This window comes from Aedes aegypti, chromosome 2, assembly GCF_002204515.2.
Source record: "Aedes aegypti strain LVP_AGWG chromosome 2, AaegL5.0 Primary Assembly, whole genome shotgun sequence".
Classification (NCBI taxonomy): domain Eukaryota; kingdom Metazoa; phylum Arthropoda; class Insecta; order Diptera; family Culicidae; genus Aedes; species Aedes aegypti.
This window is the reverse complement of record NC_035108.1, coordinates 455554847-455574225: the sequence shown is the minus strand read 5'-3', so window position 1 is coordinate 455574225 and position 19379 is coordinate 455554847. Positions and strand designations below refer to the sequence as shown.

The 19379-nt window shown below is 37.7% G+C and overlaps 1 protein-coding gene across 2 annotated transcripts; it reads right to left on the bottom strand.

The window, feature by feature from the left end:
• Positions 1-1834: 1834 nt before the first annotated feature.
• On the bottom strand, positions 1835-16632 carry LOC5570850 (ATP-binding cassette sub-family G member 4). 2 transcript variants are annotated; one of them, XM_021848103.1, is made up of 6 exons: positions 16382-16632; positions 16077-16304; positions 15712-16010; positions 15066-15659; positions 2517-2682; positions 1835-2458 (listed from the first exon to the last, which is right to left on the bottom strand). In XM_021848103.1, exons 2-6 carry the CDS (start codon positions 16210-16212, stop codon positions 1857-1859), a joined length of 1797 nt encoding a protein of 598 aa, XP_021703795.1. In that variant the 5' UTR covers positions 16213-16304; positions 16382-16632; the 3' UTR covers positions 1835-1856. The 2 variants fall into 2 exon arrangements, with proteins under 2 accessions (XP_021703795.1, XP_021703796.1); XM_021848104.1 differs by having other exon boundaries at positions 16077-16258.
• Between the last annotated feature and the right edge of the window lie 2747 nt (positions 16633-19379).

Genomic DNA, 19379 nt, shown 5'->3' with positions numbered 1-19379 from the left:
AAGAAAGTTTGCTATTTAAAAAAAAAACTGTCAGATTCTACAAAAACTCCTTAGATAATTTGCACAAAATAAAATTATACATTTATCAGATCTGTTAGTAATAGCTTGGGTATTAAGAGTTTGCCATGTATCTTAGCATAAAAGTGGATGTTTACACAGATAAAAATATTTAAATTTCAATGTAGTGTAAACAGAAAAATATAGTAAAAGTAAACCAAATTCATCTATTGTTACAGTATCACGTTGAATTTTCATCTAAAGATGCTTGAATGTTACATGATCGTGTTAATTTAAAGCGCTTTGGATTGAAAAATAAGCGATTTGTCGTTGACATTTCAGTTTATTTTGATGCTTCAAATATGTGCATGAAAATAAACTGAAATTTACAACATATTTTTAGATGTGTACCGGGTGATGATTCCAAACCATCAAAAAATATATAAATATAAAACAAATTGGGTCCACCGAAAGGTTCACAATGCTCATAAATCCGGTGAACTTGAACGACTGAGGGGTTGCAAACGACGTCATGGTCATTATTTAGCAATCCTTCACAAAATGACAACTTTGTTTCTTTGATAAGGTTACGAAACCAGTAATAGGATTACCGATCCAAAATCAAACGAATGAAGTTTCTAGGAGAAATTCTTGCAGCGTTCTTCAAGTTATAACTTCTGAATTTATGCAGGATCTTTTCAATAATATCTTCTGAAATTCGCCAAACTCTTTTCAAAATGTGCCATTAGATTAATTAATCAATTAAATTATTAATCAATTAATTATTTAATCTGATTCATAATTTTATGTACACAAAGTCTGGAAGTTCGTTAATAAATACATTGAAATACACCCATTACAGTTCATTCAGGGTTTCTTTATTTGTTTTTTTTCATAATTCTTGAGAGCTAGCAACTTATATAATAATTTGAATAATTTTCTTCAATCTTCACTAAAGATATCTTCAAGGACAGCTTTCAAGACCCCTAAAAATATTAATAGGTAATTCATCAGCTTTTCTTACAGTTTATTTGAAATATTCTCTAGATATTCTATAAGATTCAAAGATTCCAACACATTTTTTTTTTCTAAACCTTGAACATTCCAGGAGCCAAGAAAAAGAAAAACCAAGAAAAATCCCTTTAGAAATAACAATAAATTTCTGGCGAAATCTCTTGAAGACTTCTTGAAGATTTTCTATAAGATATTTATGTTCGGATTGTTTGATGAATTACTAGTTGAATTCCATCATAATTTGTTCAACTCACCAAAAGAAAACGTTTGTTCGTATGAGCTAAACACGGTGTCTAGAACTTCGCAACTGTACTAAAACTACCGTCATGAGGGTTGAAATTGAACCACTCATTTTTACACCAAGCTATACCAGAATAATGAAAACAATACAACAAATTCCAAGAATAAGTTATTACTAGCCACACCCCGCACGGCGGTACTCCATCAGCTTATACTGGAACACTTCATCAACTTGCTCTAGATCAGGCCTGCTCAACCTTTTTGGCTCTTTTTCGACATAAATTGTTGGTGTGTTCGCAAGAATAGACCGATATGAACAAAATTAGTCTCAAATGAAAGTTTGGTAGTACATCTGTCTAATCCATGCTGAAAATTTTAAATTTATTTCAAACTCTGAAATGCTGACGTGTTTACTTGCTTTATGGAAGCTCTGCTCTTCCACAAGAAAACACTGGGAGTTTGTATATAAGAAAATATTCGTTTTAGTGAACAATAAATACACAATGAAAAATAAATATGTGGTTGTACTGGTATCCTTTCAGCAGTTAGGTGAAATTCGGGAAGTAAATAAACTAGTCAGAAATATTATAATAGCATTACTTATTTCACTTAAAACGCCTTAACCTAACAACGAAAGCGACATAAATAGTTACCAATAAAATACTTATAATACCGCCAAGAATCGCAGCATTTCTCCCAAACCCGTACGGATCGATGTCGAACTGCTCCAAAATACTGGCCGGTTTCTTGTAGTGGCAATAAATCTGCTGGCACTTGAGATTCTCCCGGCCGTATCCGTACACGGCCTGCATCGCCCCATGAAAAAGATACTGGAAAAATGACACATCGCTCATCGGCTTCAGATACGGCACCAAATCTTTGGAATTGACGAAAAATCCGGAAAATAGCAATGGAACAATGCAGGCATTCGCAACGACGAAATTTTGCGTTTTCTGATTGAAACAAACTCCTGCGAACACTCCAATGTACTGGCCGATGATTCCACCGAAGAAAACCATCAACCAAACCATGGCGAAACGATTCGGTTCCAGGGGCTGATCGGAGAGGTAGTACAGTGAGGGAAGCATAAGAATAGGGCAGATGATTTGGAGCGGGAGATCATTCAGCAGTTTGGCCAGGAAGTACGCCTCACGAGAATACCAATTGTTGGCGATTTCCTTGATGGTGACGTTTGCTTCTTCAGTATCTGCGAAAAACGTATACTGTTTGAATCACGATTTGTTAAGGATTTCAGCATTTCTTACAATTTATCACAGCCATGGCGTTGCAAAAGTAAACGATCGCAAAGATTTGGAAGTAGCAACTGACATTGGCGATCACTTTACTGGCGTCGTTTCCTATGTTGTAATGAACTACGCCGAACACTATTCCTAGGGCTAAGTACAGTCCGACTCGTACTTTTAGGAAGAACTGTGGAGAAACGAATGGATGATCAAGATTAGCCGTTTAACCCATCGAAAGCCTTTTCATCAAATGACTCGTTCTCAGAAACCAAATTACAAACTTTTCGATGCTACCCTTGACCTTTCCTCTTTACCTATGCGAGGCGGATAGAGGTGTGACATAGCGTATCGTATATAACTTGGACATGCACATAACTTGGATAGGTTTGATTTTCTATTGTTATTTATAATGTGAAGTTGAGGAATATATGTACGGAAAAAGATGTATTGCATTAGTTAGACACTATGCTACTTATTCATGATGACTATTTTCATTTTCATAACAACTACAAATTGGCTTCAAAAATTTCAAAATTGTGAATTTTATCAACAGAACATCTGTGAAAGCTACGAATGCAGGGAGATGTACATTTCAAGAAAAAACGTAAAATGCAATAATGGCGCTTAAAATTGGCATTCATAAAAAAGTTTAAAAGTTAAGTTTAAAAAATTAAAGCTAACTCCATCTAAAATCTTAACATTGGTTTATAACGCATAAATCAGTTGATGCCCAAAAAAGTATGGTTTTTGTGCAGTTGATATAAAGGCTCCCTCAAATCAATGCGCTCTCGCTGAAAAAAAACGCGTTAGTTTGGGGCAGCCTTAACTTATGCACAAGTCACATGTAAACTCTTAAAACTTTATGATAAGAACCATTATATGGATATTGATATTACGCCCCTATCAAAACTATATTCACATGAGGGTATCGAAAATGTACAACAGACAGACCGCTAAAAAGTTGTTTTTCAAGCTAATGCGTACTTCCCCTCTGAAACTAAATGTGCTTATGAATACAAATGAACATATTTAGGTCATCCAGGGGCCATTGTATATGTTCTGGAAGTCTTATAAACTTTGCAATGGATGAACGATTTTTCTATTGTTCTAGAAACATATATTTTTTTTTAATTTACAGAAAGTTTTAAATTTAGTATCATATTATTTAAGATTGATTCTAGAGGCAAAATTATGAATTTATGCATTATAGTGCTACTTAATACCCCAGTGAAGTATAGCTTTTCAAAAAGCGTAATCGTGCCTGAAAACACTCAACTTCCGAATGGTGGATAAAGATTAAGATTCCACATCAAGAACAATTTTTAGACTTGAATATGAATAGAAAGGTGTAGGCTTAGTTTTGCAAAACATGTTCTCTATTAAGGCCGCACGGGACGGTGTTTTAATCACCCTCTCCATTTGAAGAAGCAAATCTCAAGAACCACTCAATATATCGATGCGAAAAATGTATCACTATAATTATATATATGTAGTGCACAACCCGATAAGTTTTCAGTTTATTCGGTTCACTAGAACTAGAGATTTGCTTCTGCAAAGTTTTGATGATAATTGTTAGAGTGAGACAAAAGATAGGGAAAATAACACGGTCTCCCGTGTCACCATAACTTAACATTTATAATAGATAGAACCCTACTTTATTCGAGAAATCAAATATTTGGAAGACATATCAATGAATCCTGCTGGCATTAGACAGATTTTCCGAATCGCCTACGTGTTGTCTAATGCAGCCAGGGGACAGTTATATGTCTCACAATGAAATTGTTTTACAAAGTTATGGAGTTAGGTGCGTAACAAATCAGGTTTCAGAATCGGTCTACAAATGGTCAATTTCTTGAATGTACAGTAGACTGATGCAAATTTTGAAATTTTAGCTCCCCTATTCTTAATCGATTTATATTATGGTAAATAGCTTCTTCCCAAAGTTTGAAGTGATTCGGAAGAAATTTGACTGTGCACACGCCATTTGAAGTTTATATGGAGATTACTATGGAAAACGCCAATCTTTTGTGTTCAGCCCTCTATCTCTTCGTCATAACATTTTATGAAAAAGTGAACACACTCATCTCATGTGAAAACTTCCCAGCTACAACTTTGCCGAAGACCACATTTTGATGTGACGGGGCTGCTTGGGCACGTCAGGAGTTAATCATCAATATTAACCTCCTTTTCCCGAGCAGCCTAGATAGCCGCGTAGTGTCGGTAGCGGTTGTTTCAACTGGCTAAGAATTAACACTACGGACTGCCTGTTCCGGTGGTAAAAGTACACCTCACAGGTGACCCCTAATTTATGGTGTGATGCGTACCGTGCCTAGGAATGAATGGTTAGGGGGTCTAAATAAAACCTAACCGCTAACGGAGCCTGTGGGGTACTAGGGCGCCCTCCACGGTATTGAGTCCTTCCTGTGCTACCCGGAGCAATGGTGCAGGTGACCTTGTGTTTCTTCTTTGTGATAATCGGCTGCCCTTCTTCAGTCTTTATCCTGAGGCTTAAAAAGGGTGGGATTATGAATATGTTGACATATAATTTAAATTATCACCTATATGGATTCGCATTATGCGTTTTACACAGTGTATTCTGTGCTCTTTCGCCTTTGGCGACTTTAAATAGATACCGATCTGGTTTTTTCGTTGCTGGTCTTTTTCGTGCTGAGATTGCAAAAAGCTTAATCCTGCCTAGTTTGGGTAGTGGCTACGGTTAGGTTAGCTCAGATCAATCTTCAGCATAAAAGAACAGCAAGGATCAATCTTTGCAGACTCATGCAAAATGGTGCAGCCCAAGTGGCGCTAGTTCGAGCCTACTTTCGTAGAGGGAACTTTTATCTAGGTAACCTTGTGGACCCAGTTTTTGCTACTTTCAGCAAACTTAAAATGGCAAACTCACGCTCCATGCCCTGCGCATGCGTGCTCGTTAATAAAGCAATCGTTGCTACACTCATTTCTGAGTTAACTACCAGAGATGTATGTGCTGTCACAATCGATGTTTCTGTTGGTGACCTCAACAGGAAATACGTCTATTGTTCGGTATATTTACCACATGATGAACCATCCCCAACGGATGACTTCAAACGAGTTGTCGTACACTGCGTAACAAAAGGCCTTCCGCTGATTGTGGGCAGTGATGCCAATGCTCATCACATCATCTGGGGCAGCTCAGATATCAATTTGAGAGGCTCCAGTCTGATGGAATACTTAAGTAGTACAGACCTTGGATTACTTAACATAGGCAATCGCCCAACCTTCATGGTTTCTAATAGAGAAGAAGTGTTAGACATAACGCTCTGCTCGAACAGAATCAGTCACGAGTTGACGAATTGGCATGTATCAGATGAGGAATCATTATCTGATCATCGCTACATCTTCTTTGAACATTCAAATGTAGTTGCGCAGACTTTGCGTTTTAGAAATCCCCGATCAACAAACTGGGAACTCTATATTAAATTGGTTGCGACCAAATTTCATGGATATTCTCCGTCCATTGAAAATCCAAGTGATCTGGATGATGCCGTTGGTACTACAACATCCTACATTATGGAAGCTTTTGAAGAAGCATGTCCTCTGCGGTCTGTAAAGACTACAAGAGGGACCCCATGGTGGAATTCCGATCTGACTAGACTCAGGAAACAATGTAGAAGGAGTTGGAACAGACGCCGTTCAGCTGGATCAGAGTCGTTCAAGTCGGCTCGCAAGGCTTACAAGAAGGCTCTCCGTTCTGCTGAACGATCCGGCTGGAAAAACCTTTGTACAAATGTTTCCAGTTTGAGTGAAGTCAGTCGGTTGAACAAAATCCTTGCAAAATGTAAGGATTTCCAAGTGAACGAAATTCGCTTACCTAATGGTGACTTTACTTCTTCCGATGAAGAAGTTTTAGAATGTTTATTCAATACACACTTCCCCGGATGTGTGGACATAGCATCTACGGATGAACCAAATGTCTTTTCATGCACACCAAAAAAATCTTAGATTTACACGTAACGTTATTTTAGTTTCAATCATGTAAAGCCATCTCTCATGTATTATTCAATGATAAAACCTATAAACACATCTATTATATACAACATTGTTACCAAATTGCCTAATATTGAACGCGAAACGCCTTCTCTCAAAGAATGTTGCTTGCAAAACGGCTCGATTTACATGATTTTCCCGCTGAAAATTCAATCATAAATAATGCACATGGAATGACAAGCCGTCGATCCATCCATGTGCATTATTTTTGGCAGAATATTCAACGTGGAATCATGTAAACTGAGCGATCTTGTTCTCAATTTCACTTTCAAGATGCAAGAAATCATGCAACATTGGCGAATGTTGGATGCAAGATCATGAAATGTTTCAGTTTCACTCAAGTTTGCAAGCATTCCTGAATGCAATGAGGCAGTTTACATTATGTATCGTTTAATGTCAAATGATAATTCGATTCACATGACAATCATGAAAGTTTACGTGACATGTAAATTTAAAATTTTTTTGCTGTGTGTAGTTACGAGTCTCTGGCCTCGGCTCGCAGTATCGTAACTACTGAATCGATTCAATGGGCACTTAATAGTTTTGCTCCTTTCAAATCTCCAGGAGCGGATGGGATTTATCCTGTTCTGCTCCAAAAGGGATTTGAGTCTATCAAACATGTTTTGAAAAAGCTACTTGTAAGCAGTTTTGCTACCGGGTACATTCCCAAATCCTGGCGTGATATTACTGTAAAGTTTATCCCAAAAGGAGGCCGTGCGTCGTATGAGGAAGCGAAGAGTTTTAGACCAATCAGTCTGACCTCTTTTCTTCTGAAATGTCTGGAACGCATTATCGATCATCACATCCGTGATGTTTATTTGGCAAACATGCCTCTTCATGTGAATCAACATGCTTACCAATCTGGAAAGTCCACTGTGACTCTTTTACACAAAGTTGTATACGATATCGAGAAAGCATTCGCTCAGAAGCAATCGTGCTTGGGTGTTTTCTTGGAAATTGAGGGTGCCTTTGATAAGCCTTTGAATTCATCAAATGCCCAAAAACCGACATCTCTTCTCGACATTGCGTCAAGCAGCGATTCGAAAATTGAGTGTTTGCGGATGCCCCCAAGGGAGAGTCTTGTCACCACTTTTGTGGAATCTCGTAGCAGATACGCTATTGAGGCAACTCAATGATTGCGGTTTTCCAACTTATGGATTTGCCGACGACTATCTAGCTCTGATAGTTGGTATGTGCATAAGCACCCTATTCGACCTGATGCAAAGTGCTCTTCAGGTAGTCGAGAGTTGGTGTCGCCAATATGGCCTTTCGGTTAACCCGAATAAAACATCTATTGTTCTTTTCACGGAAAGACGAAACCGCGATGGAATTCGACCTTTACGTCTTTTTGGCACTGAGATTAATGTGACTGATCAAGTAAAGTATGTCGGAGTCATTCTAGATTCCAAACTTTCATGGACACCTCACATTGATTTCAGAGTCAAAAAAGCTTGCATGGCCTTCGGTCAATGCCGGCGAACCTTTGGTAAAACTTGGGGCCTCAAACCTAAATATATCAAATGGATTTACACAACAGTTGTTCGACCAATATTGGCATAAAGATGTCTTGTGTGGTGGCAAAAGGGCGAAGTGAGAACAATCCAATCAAAATTGGGCCATCTCCAAAGGATGTGCTTGATGGCGATGTCTGGTGCGTTCTCTACAACTCCCACAGCAGCGCTCGAGGCCCTTTTCGACGTTGCGCCACTACACATATATCTTAAACAAGAAGCACTTTCTTGCTCTTATCGTTTATGGGTACTGGATCTACTGGAGAAAAATCCAGTGAATCGTAGATCTACACACACTTCGTTGTTTCCACTTTTGCTGAATTGGGACAAAATTGTCCTTGCTCCAAGTGATCTCACAATTGCTTGTAACTTTCCTTACAGGACATTTACCACACAATTCCCTTCACGGGAAGAGTGGACGTCTGGCTATTTGGAAAGAAGTATATCAAACAATATAGTATGTTACACTGATGGCTCCCTTCTTGAAGGTAGAGCTGGTGCAGGAGTATATTCTCGTGAGCTAAGGCTGAATCAGTTTTACTCACTTGGTAGAAACTGCACCGTTTTTCAGGCGGAAATATTTGCTCTTATGTGTGGAGTGCAATCAGCACTTCAACAGCGCGTAATGGGTAAAGTCATATACTTCTGTTCAGATAGTCAGGCTGCTATAAAAGCTCTCGCTTCGGCCAACTCAAGGTCGAAGCTTGTTATCGCATGTCGAACTCAAATTGAGGAACTGAATTCAGTCAACTCTGTAAACCTTGTATGGGTACCTGGCCATTCTTCCATCGCTGGAAATGAATTGGCTGATGAGCTAGCTCGCGATGGAGCATCGCATGACTTCATTGGCCCTGAGCCGGCTATTCCAATTTCGAAGTGCTGGGTGAAGCTTCAGATAAACTCTTGGGCGGCAACTCAGCACAAGCAATATTGGAATAGTTTGGAGTCGTGTCGTCAAACAAAATTGTATATTACTGAGCCATCTCCAAAGGTGGCGAAGTATTTAACAAATCTGTCAAAGCAGAATTGCAGTCTCTTGGTCAGAGCGTTGACAGGGCACTGCCGACTCAACTATCACATGGCAAATATTCAGCGTGCTGACTCATTTGTGTGTGATAGTTGTGACTCCGATTATGGAACTTCGTATCACCTGATATGTAACTGTCCAGTTTTTGCGCAAATGCGATTCAAATTACTTGGTAAACACTTATTAAGTGAAACTGAATTCAGAAGCCTGAATTTTCAGGACATCCTGTTATTCTTAACCCGCTGTGGTAATGAGCTATAGGCTCTCTTTACGCTCATGCGTTTTGCAGTGCCCTTTTTAGGGCGCTGTTCGAACCCATTGTGATATGGAGCTACATGCTTTCATTTCGCTTATGCGATCTTCCCTCTTCAAGGGACCCCACTCCTATTTCCTCCCATCTTTCCCTTCCCTTTCCTCTCCCATCGGGTAGATGATGAAATAGGCTCAAATATGGCGATGGCACAAATCTCCCAACTGGTGGGGAACGTGCCTTTGGAGCCGGCCTTCTGATACCTGATGTCGCAAAACAGGTTTGAAGATAATTTCGAAATGTTTGTAATTGAGTTCTGTATCTTTCTAGAAAAAGATGGAAAGGTTTAAATTTTGAAACATCCTTTTTTGTTTGAGTAATCTTTTAGAAAAATTTCAAACGAACAAGTTTGCTGACGACATGTCAAATTTTACTCTTCATTTTGGCTTAGTAATTAGATTTTAAAAGGTGAAACATATTTGTGATCAATTTTTTTTTTCGTTTATTTCTGTTTTCAGATTTTCGCCAATGTTTATAGGTCACTTTAAAAAATGTATAGTTAAAAATCGTGTTTTCCTAAATACTAACGAAAATATCAATTTTTCAGGCCTACTATGTTCTGAAGAGTTTTAGATATGAGCAAAACACACATTTTCTCTCAAGACGTCATACCTCTAAAATTTTCATATGAAAAGATATAAGCGTTTTTGTAGTTTTTTCACCCACTTTTCCAAGCGTAACATTTTAAAATGGCGTAAGTGAAATAAAAAAAAAATCCCGTTCCCGTCTTTCAGCTGCACTTATGAAGTATTATGATTTGTTCGGAAAAAAGTAGGAAAAAAAACAGCAAATCAAATTGTCCCATAATGAAAATATCAGTCTCACTATCATACGTCTTCGCACCGTGTAACACAAACATTAAACTAGTTTTCACTATCCTCATATTTTTCTCGGAAATATATCGTAGTGAAAAGCAAGTTGTGAAATCATTAAGATTTTAACATGTTGTAATTCACAGGAATTTTTTAAATATTCGCATGGAAAACGAATTTGAAAAGTTCACATGCCATTTTCCCAACGCGTAGCTTTTGCTATAAGGTTTTGAATCTGGGCCACTGTGCGGCGCTAGTATCGCTTGATAGCCATGATGATGACAGTGGCAAACAATCAACTTTTCTAGATATCCATTTTTAACCCTTGCTTGTCGCAACACGTTGCTTGGAGGCGCTAGTGAATTGAACGTAAATCAGTTTGAATCTTTAGACAGGTGTCCAGAAGATGTTTGTTATGCCTTGAATATTTGTTATCTGTGATCATAGGCAGTGTTGCTCAGACTCATTTCCCCGAAAATAAAATATTCCGAACTACGAAGCCACGAACTATTACAACCATGCTCTATCCTCCTAAGATAGAAAAGCAGATGGTTAAGCTTGAGTACTGCACACAAAATCGATCAATTTTGATCCTAAAGAGCCACAATTCAAGTTTCGGTGAAATGAAATGAGTGAGTGAGTGAGTGCGAATCATTTCACCGAAACTTGAATTGCGGCCCACCGAGATCGAAACTGTCGGATCCCATGTGCAACACTCAAGCCCAACCACCTCCCCCTCCATCTCAGGAATACAACGCACAGTTATAACAGTTCATGGCTTCACAATTCGAATTTCGGGGAAATGAGTCTGGTCAACACTGATCATAGGTAGCATAAATATCATGTTTTAACCTCCAACGTGACAGTATCCTTCTTATACTCTTTAGAACCCTATTGTCTTTGAGAAAGTAAAGTATTTTAACTGTTTGCATCAGTTACAACAAAAAATCGAGAAATTCCAAATTTTGGAAATATTGACTCCTTTTCAAGTGAAGAGAATTTGTCTATACTTAATTGACAATTATTACTTCTTAGGAGAAAGGAGAGACATGTTTACCAAATAAAGCAGTCAAAATTGTGGTAACATTAAGCTAAAAGATTCTGTAGCCGGCGGGACTTGAACCTACAGTTTCTGTTCAGTACACGGACGCATTACCAATCATACTACAGCTAAGCTACCGCAATCTTTTAGCATAATGTTACCACGATTCCACTTAGTTGGGCAACCGTATCTCTTTCTGCTGATATTGAACACTTTTTCCATAAAACATAAAAATAACTGACTGCAAAACTCGTTATAAAAAGAGAGTAGAACCAATTAACCCTTTAATACCCAACCCCGCCTTTAGACGGGGTACACTTTGAAATTTTGTGTATTTTTCCGTAGCTCGGAAATCAAAATGATTTTATTTTTGGCTTATACCTTGACTCATAACACGCATATAAGAAAAGTTTTTTATGACTTTTGAAACTTTTTTGTATTTTTAGAAATTGTTTGAAAAATTGCATTATTATATAACCTACAAATGCCTGGGCTTCATTTAACATGTAATATAAAAAATCGTACCTTTTATATTTTTCTACGATTAACCTATCACAAACAAAGAGCCTGGTGGTATTCAAATAATTTCAAACCTGTTTTTCCGTTAGTTACACGGAAAATAAAATACGCTCCGAAAAAAAAAATAAAAATTTAATATTTTTAAAAATATTGTAACAATTTAAATTTTTATTATTGCCAAAAATCAACAACTAGAAAAGGCTTCAAGAAAAAATGAAAAAAGCTAGGGATGTTCAAAAATAAAAATTATAAAAATCAAAAACCAAAATTTAAAAATTTGTGAATAAAAATAAATAAATGCCCAAAACGTGTTTAGAACGATTTTAGATAACGAAAAATAATACTTAAATCGAAAATAAAAATTTGGGTATTAGAGGGTTAACTAAGCTTACTTCTAAAATACTAAACAACTATGCGTATCTGTTGATTTATGGATGTAGGCTCTAGACGGAAACGGTATTGAACTCAATTTTGGGTTGTTTCAACGCAATTCCGTAGTTGAGCCCAACTACCCTATTTTGGCTAAATTTTCAAGGTCTCAATTAATATTAAGTTGATTTAACGTAAAATTGAGTTCTTTCAACCCAAGTTTAAGAAAAATTGCAGTTAGTCAAATTTGCCATATTTGGTAGAACAGCTATCGTTATTTTTGACAACATTGAAACATTGAAGAAAGAGAATATCGAAAGGTTTTGGGTTGAAACTATAATCAATACACTTAATTTTGAGTAAAGTTAATTCAAAATAAGGGTATACAAAATTTCTCCGTGTAAATCGAGAAGAGCTATCTTATGTTTTTTAAGCTTTCTCCAAAAAATTCAGACTAAGGAAGGCTAATGTCATCAGAACTAATCAATATGTTATTATTAACTATCAATATGTTAAATTGCAATCAATTGAAATATAATTCAGCCTGTTCAGTAAAACCGTAAAATCTGGTGTGTTGCAGGAGAGGTTTCAGAATCATTTTGAGAGTGACCACTTCCCTGAGAGAATATGCCAGGAGGTGGCCAATGTCACTAGAACTCATTGCACGGGTAAAAATGCGGCACTCTAAAACAGGAGAAAGAGTCATGATTTCGGGAGGAAGGTCTGTTTTCATGTTATGAAAATACACCATGACCAAAAGTCATGAAATCATGAAGCATTTTACCGTAATGCCGACTGTACGTTACGTTTTCAATTTTTAGCGAAGAAAAATGTCAATTTAAATCCTCAAATCATGAAGCATGTATGCTGGAACCATGAATAAAATTCATGGAAACATAAGCACTATTCATGAATTTAGTCATCTGTCATTTATGATGCCTATTTTTGATGCGAAAAGTGGCAATTCCGGTCATGAAATCATGAAGCAGGATCTGATATCATGAACACAGTTCATGAAAACATGAGCACTTTTCATGTATTTAGATGCCTGTCATTTATGATTTCAATTTTGGTGCTGAAAAGTGGCAAATTGAGTCATGAAATCATGACGCAGGATCCCTGAATCATGAAATCATTTCATGAAAACAGGCATTATACGTCAATTAAGATCCGAATTGTTCATAGTTGCCATTTGTTAACAAATAAAATGAAGATTAAAATAGTTACGGTTTTTGTGCCGGTAGTTCTGTAATAAACCGTGAAAACATTCCAAAAACGTCAACATAACGAGTGCCACATCTTCAGCAGGAACGCTTACATTCGTTGGTTAGGTTTGTACGCAAAATGTTGTTGCGAGCATCAATTGAATTGGCAAATGGTCCCTGGGCTCACAAAATGCTGGTTTATTACATGAGTGATGGAACACTTTTTAACGAAGCGGATGTTGAAAGTGGAACTGGAACATTCGGCCACCGAAAGACTTTTGTGAGCTGCTCTGTTATGAGATGTGAGGAATGCATCACTTCCAAACGCCAAATCGCCGACGAGCTTGTCAAGCAAAATCTTTGCTCGAAGTAAAACGTTACCCGGTTCTTTATAGTCAGGAAGAAGTAAGTACATTTTGGAACAATGTGGGAACTCACGGAAATTTCGCCAAGAATGTCATCGCTATGATGACATAGTTCCGAAGAACTTAAACTTGTTCAAAAACAAAACTTTTTTTATAATTTCACTAGAAAACATCACCGATCGCCATGAGACACGTTGACTAAGGTAAAGAAAATGACAGTTAGATTTCTGTAACGCCCTGAACATACAAATTCTTGCATAATAGTCACGATTTCATGACTTTAAGTCATGATATCATGAAACATAAAATTTTATGAATTCATGACTTTTTGTTCATGATTCCGGCAACGGATTTTTTTCCGTGTGAAATGTATTCTTTTGCATTTGTTTTGCACAACCATGAAATTTGGTGTGATACAAGAAAGCTTAGAACCATTCTACAAGTGTCCACATCCCTGTAGACCCTGCCTTTCTCTATTAGGGATTCAAGTGCATCCTAGATCTGTTATGAGCCCTCTAGATGGTAAAAATTAATCTTCAATGACCTTTTGCCAATTTCAGATAGGTCCGAAAATCCAGAAAAATTTGATGAGCTTCTAGAGCAATATGAGAAACGGTCATTTTTGCCACATTTATCAGTACTTACAGAATTTCGTCTGTGTCTTTTGATCAGCCATCATTGTTCCATTTGAAAACATTATTAGTAGAGTATTATTTATTCAGAATAAGTTGCCTCTTGAAAACTTTGATCTTTTGTTGTTGTTGTTGTCATGTTAGTTGAAATTATGTATTACACCCGATTCTGTTTTTGCACGGATTTTTTTTACACGGCCGTACAAAAAAAGTTTCCATACATATTTTTCCGCCAAAACCTTATTTTTGCATGAATCGTCGAGAACTGGTGTTACTTTTTTTGCAAGGTTTTTGAAATTTTGAACTGAAAACTTTTTTTGCACGGTACGCATTTTCCGTGCAAAAACAGAATTGGGTGTATACCGCTTAGAAAAACGAGGAAGATCCAGGGCGCATATCCAACTTTTATCTTTACTCTTTTTTTTTTCTAAACATCAAAATACAAAAAATGAATTAGAGTCAGTCACCAATCCTGTTAATCTCATTGTTTCTGTGGGCCTTAGGAGGCTTAGCATTTTCAAAATAGGTAAATTATTGCACTGATACAAGTTCTAATAAAATCAATAATCTTTGATTTTGGTACGGTTTGATTGAGGCAACATTAAATTAATTGACATGTTGCCAAAATTGAACGGCCACTGTAGCTTCAAAATAATTCAATTCGGTTATCTAGTTTCTGAGAAAGAGCCATTTACAGCAATCAAGATTTGTCCGGCCTTTTGAGCTGCAAAGATAATATTCAACTAACAAACCTCATCCTTAGCAGTAGAGATCGCTGATCTTTTGAGCAATACCAAAAACTGATACCAAAAAGGCACTTGGTAGCGCCTTACAACCACATCCGGTCGGTTCATTGTTGGGCTTGATGGTCCACCTTCGAACAGATCGCGCATTTCTGCTCTCGTACGAGCGATCATCGTTTCCTTCGATGCGTCGTCTCCTGAGGTAAGAACTTCGATTGCAAAGTCCGCTGGATTGTAGTACTCTGGACAATGAAAACCTGCTGACTCCAGCGTTGGAACCATACCTTCGATTGAGCCGAAGTAGACGCAACGTCCTTTGACCAGCAAATAGACGTCATCGAATAACTGGAACAAACTGGACGCGGGTTGATGAATAGTGCAAACGATTGTGCGTCCTCCCATGGCCAACGATTTCAAGTGGGATATGATCTGCGTCGAAGCTACACTGTCAAGCCCACTGGTAGGTTCATCCAACAACATTACCGCTGGATTCGTGATCAACTCTACCGCTACCGATAGCCTCTTCTGCTCTCCTCCAGACAAGTTCTTCACCAAGGTTGATGAGCTGTTCTCCAAACCTAACAGCTGGAGAATTTCTTTGATCTAGAATTTCAAAGTTAGCAAATGATCTTAAACCTGCCCTATGATTGCCTACCTTATTTCTCTTTTCCTTCCTAGATGTACTTCGGGGCATCTTCATATCAACCGCGTAAGTCATCGTTCCACGCACTGTCAAATAGCTCAGTAGAGGGCAATCCTGCTCTACGTAGACACTTCGAGGATCGTTCTCTTCGACCGGCTCATCTCCAATTATAATCGATCCACTCAGCCCGAACAGATTCATTCCGGCCAGCACATTCAACAGCGACGACTTCCCCGCTCCGGAAGGTCCCATCAAAGCCACCAGCCGTCCATGTTTGAACTTCCCCGACACATCGCTGAGAATTTCCTTCCCTGTAATAGAAATGATAGCTATGCAATTAAACATTGATCGATCACCCCTCAGTGAATCACACCGACCGTCAACCGTGTAGTAAACATTGCAAAACTTCAATGTCGATGGCACAAAATTGAGTAGCGGCTTTGTCGTCAGTTCGAACTCTTCCTCGGCAGGCATTCCGTTCGTTTGATCACTATTCAACTGCTCCGGTAGCATACAGTTCAACAGTTCATTGATAATTGCTGCTGTTTGGTGAGCCAACCTAAACGGTCAACGTTGAGTTAAACTACCACACTACACATCTGAATCTGGTTCAATGTTCCAGTTTATTGTAGGTTTAAAACGATTAAAAGCAGATCACTCAAAACAAGCCTGCATGACTTACTTCCAAAAAATGATTTGTCAAAATGATATCCGCAATTGGAAATTGCTGCGTTTCCGACTAATTAACTTCGACGATCGTTCGTGCTAAAACCGTTCCATCGCTGGAGGAAAACTGTTTAGGAGCGTTTTACCTGTTGCACGTGCTCATAGCGACTGACGGACGATACGATTTGAACGCGATCGGTTGTAACGCTCTGGCTCTGGCAATTGAGTACCTAGATATTGCTTCGCGTGCATACATACGGCCAATAAATACATTTGCACCCGCCGCCGATTTGTGAATGTAACTAAACAACTCGGTAGTAGATTTATCCGAAAGTGCAAGTGCAGCTGCACTTGGCGGCGATCGTCTAGCATGGCGTTCATTGATGACGAACGATGTTGGGAAGTTTCTGTGATGTCACGCAACGAAGCTGAGGGCAGTTGTACTCTGGGTTAGTTGATGAGAACGTTGTCAGGAGGGGTTGAGTATCGATCAGTTGTGGGTATTCAATGACTGGATGCAATTGTTCATTAACTTTCGTGAGAAAAACGTAATTTCCGTTGATAATGCATTTCAGATGTTGGATAGATAATTTAAAGGTGAAGATGAATCGAACCCAAAGTCCAAATTTTCGAAAGCACGGATCTGGAGAACCGAACATCCGTTCAAGCTGAAAACTTAATCGATTGGTCACTAGTTGCTGGTGACCAATCAATAAGGTTTTCAGCCCAAACAGATGTTTGGTTCTCCAGATCCGTGCTCTTGAAAATTTGAACTTTGGCTTCGATTCATCTTCACCTTAAATTAGGTTAACCTGATTTGATCGCTAGGATGGATCTTTGAGCAAAACTGAAAGCGATTTCCTATTGTAGCGCTATCATATGATCATATGGCTGCTGAAACTGAAATCAGGTTAATCGAAGAATAATTCAACTGATGGCTTCAAAAATTGATAAAACTATAGTTTATAGAACTTATCCACAATCATAGGTTTGATTGATGATTTCCGACGAACCTTACTTCAACTGTTCGGTGTTCAGTCAGACCGCACGACGATTCCCAGCCACCAAATTTGCTCACATAACTGATATTGCAACTCAGTTAAGTGAACTCTTAGTTAGTAAGTACTGATTTTATACAATCACGAATTTTATCTATTCGCACATATCTGGATGCCATATACTACATCTTAGACAATTCAGCATGGTGAATACAACTCCAAGTTGATTTGGCGGTTACTTTAACTCACTGGTGTTGCATTTTATATGACCTAATTTTTAAAAGCATAAAATAACTAAATTAAATTAGAAAAAATAATGGGTTGAGACTTAAACCTCTGACCATCAGATCATTATTCAGATACCACTATGCCATCCAGTTGCTGTTGAAAAAACTGGCATTTTATCAAATATAAGCGCAATATTGTGGACCATCGGCGCCTACTTCTACATTTGCATCAGCTCATTCTTGTTGAATATTGTTTATTATTGAAAGTTATCCCTGATTCTTACATTTTCAACACTTATCGACGATATCGAACTTGATTTTAATTTGTCAAATGAATATTACAGGAATTGTTATCATAAGTCAGTGAAGTACCTAAGGGCATCCCCCTTTGTGATTAATTATTTTCATCAAATTATCGGATGCAGTTTTAATTTCAAAGTGAAGCAATTTTGTGATGCATTTTAAAAAAATTCTCATGCAAAGTGATACCATTGTGTTTCATTCAACAGTGATATTAATGTTTTGCCTTTCATTCTTTTTGTGTTTCTGTTGATTTTTCACTATCCAGTACGATATTCTGGTGTTAAGACGCGTTCTTCGACGATGGTAAATCTATCCCTGTATGATTTAATATCTATAACAGATGAACTCATATGTAATCTCACTTTGATTATAATAATAGAGTCACACCAAGTTAATAAGAAATCGTAATAAAATGACAGTTTTAAGTTACATAATTGATCAGACTATATCGGAATCTGATAAGCGCCTTCATTATGCTTCCTAGCGTTTTTGTGATCTAGAAACCTTTTCAGAAAGTCAATAAGCTTCTTTTGACGTTTTCAGCATTTCGATCCATTTCCCTAAAAGTGAGATACAGCCAACTTTTCCTTACTCGACACTGAAGGGACCATTGAGTTAGGGAGGTATCGAGATACAGAACACATAATTTTCAAATTTCAAACTTTTTATTGTTTTTATTCAAAATTGAAAATATATAGAATTTTACTACCTTTACCTATGTGACACTTATTAAAAGGTCTGCAAAAATTGAAAATTTCATTGCCCAGATATGGGCAGTAACTTTTATTTTACTCTCAATTTAGTCATTCAAATACATGTCATTTATTAATATTTGGGAGATATTTTGAAGTTTTCATGAAAATATCGAGTTAGAGAGGTAAACTCACATGTGAAACTGAAACAGATAGCATCGAGTTAGGGAACATCGAGTTAGAGAGGTATCAAAGCATGCAAGATTGAAGAGATCGCGTATTTCATCGAGTTAAGGGAAATATAGAGATAGAATATCGAGTAAGGTAGGGTTGACTGTAGTATTTTTTCTCAATATACAAGGTTGGTGCCTTCACATACGTTGGAAAAATTGCTGTTTTGAACAACTTTGTCAAAGACACCATGTTCTTCTTCTTGACATTAAGGTCCTCACTGGGACAGAGCCTTTATCCTATGAGTGGCATGATGTGCGAATTGTCGGTCTCGTATAGAGAGATGGCAGCCCTCGACTCGCGTGAAGTGCCTCGCCATTTGATTTACATGGCGAGTCACTTCACTCGAGTTTGTATACGAGTTCGACATAGGGAAACTCTGAGATAGCTAATTAAGAAGAATCACAACCTGTCTCCTAAAACTGTTTTAAAATGAATACCCCTTTCAACATTGTTTTACCGTGTACATCACTTAAATTTTCCATACAATAAGCTCGCGTTAAAGCAAAAATCATACTATATTGCTGAAAATTTTAGATTGTTTGGTATCAGAGGATGGAGGA

What these genes read in the sequence shown, in the direction of transcription:
- LOC5570850 (XM_021848103.1), bottom strand. Translation starts at nt 16,212, where the DNA reads ATGCTACCGGAGCAGTTGAATAGTGATCAAACGAACGGAATGCCTGCC. An exon ending in TGTTTACTACACGGTTGACG is followed by an intron (nt 16,011 to 16,076) that starts GTCGGTGTGATT and finishes TTTCTATTACAG; the next exon opens with GGAAGGAAATTCTCAGCGAT. An exon ending in GGAAGGAAAAGAGAAATAAG is followed by an intron (nt 15,660 to 15,711) that starts GTAGGCAATCAT and finishes TTGAAATTCTAG; the next exon opens with ATCAAAGAAATTCTCCAGCT.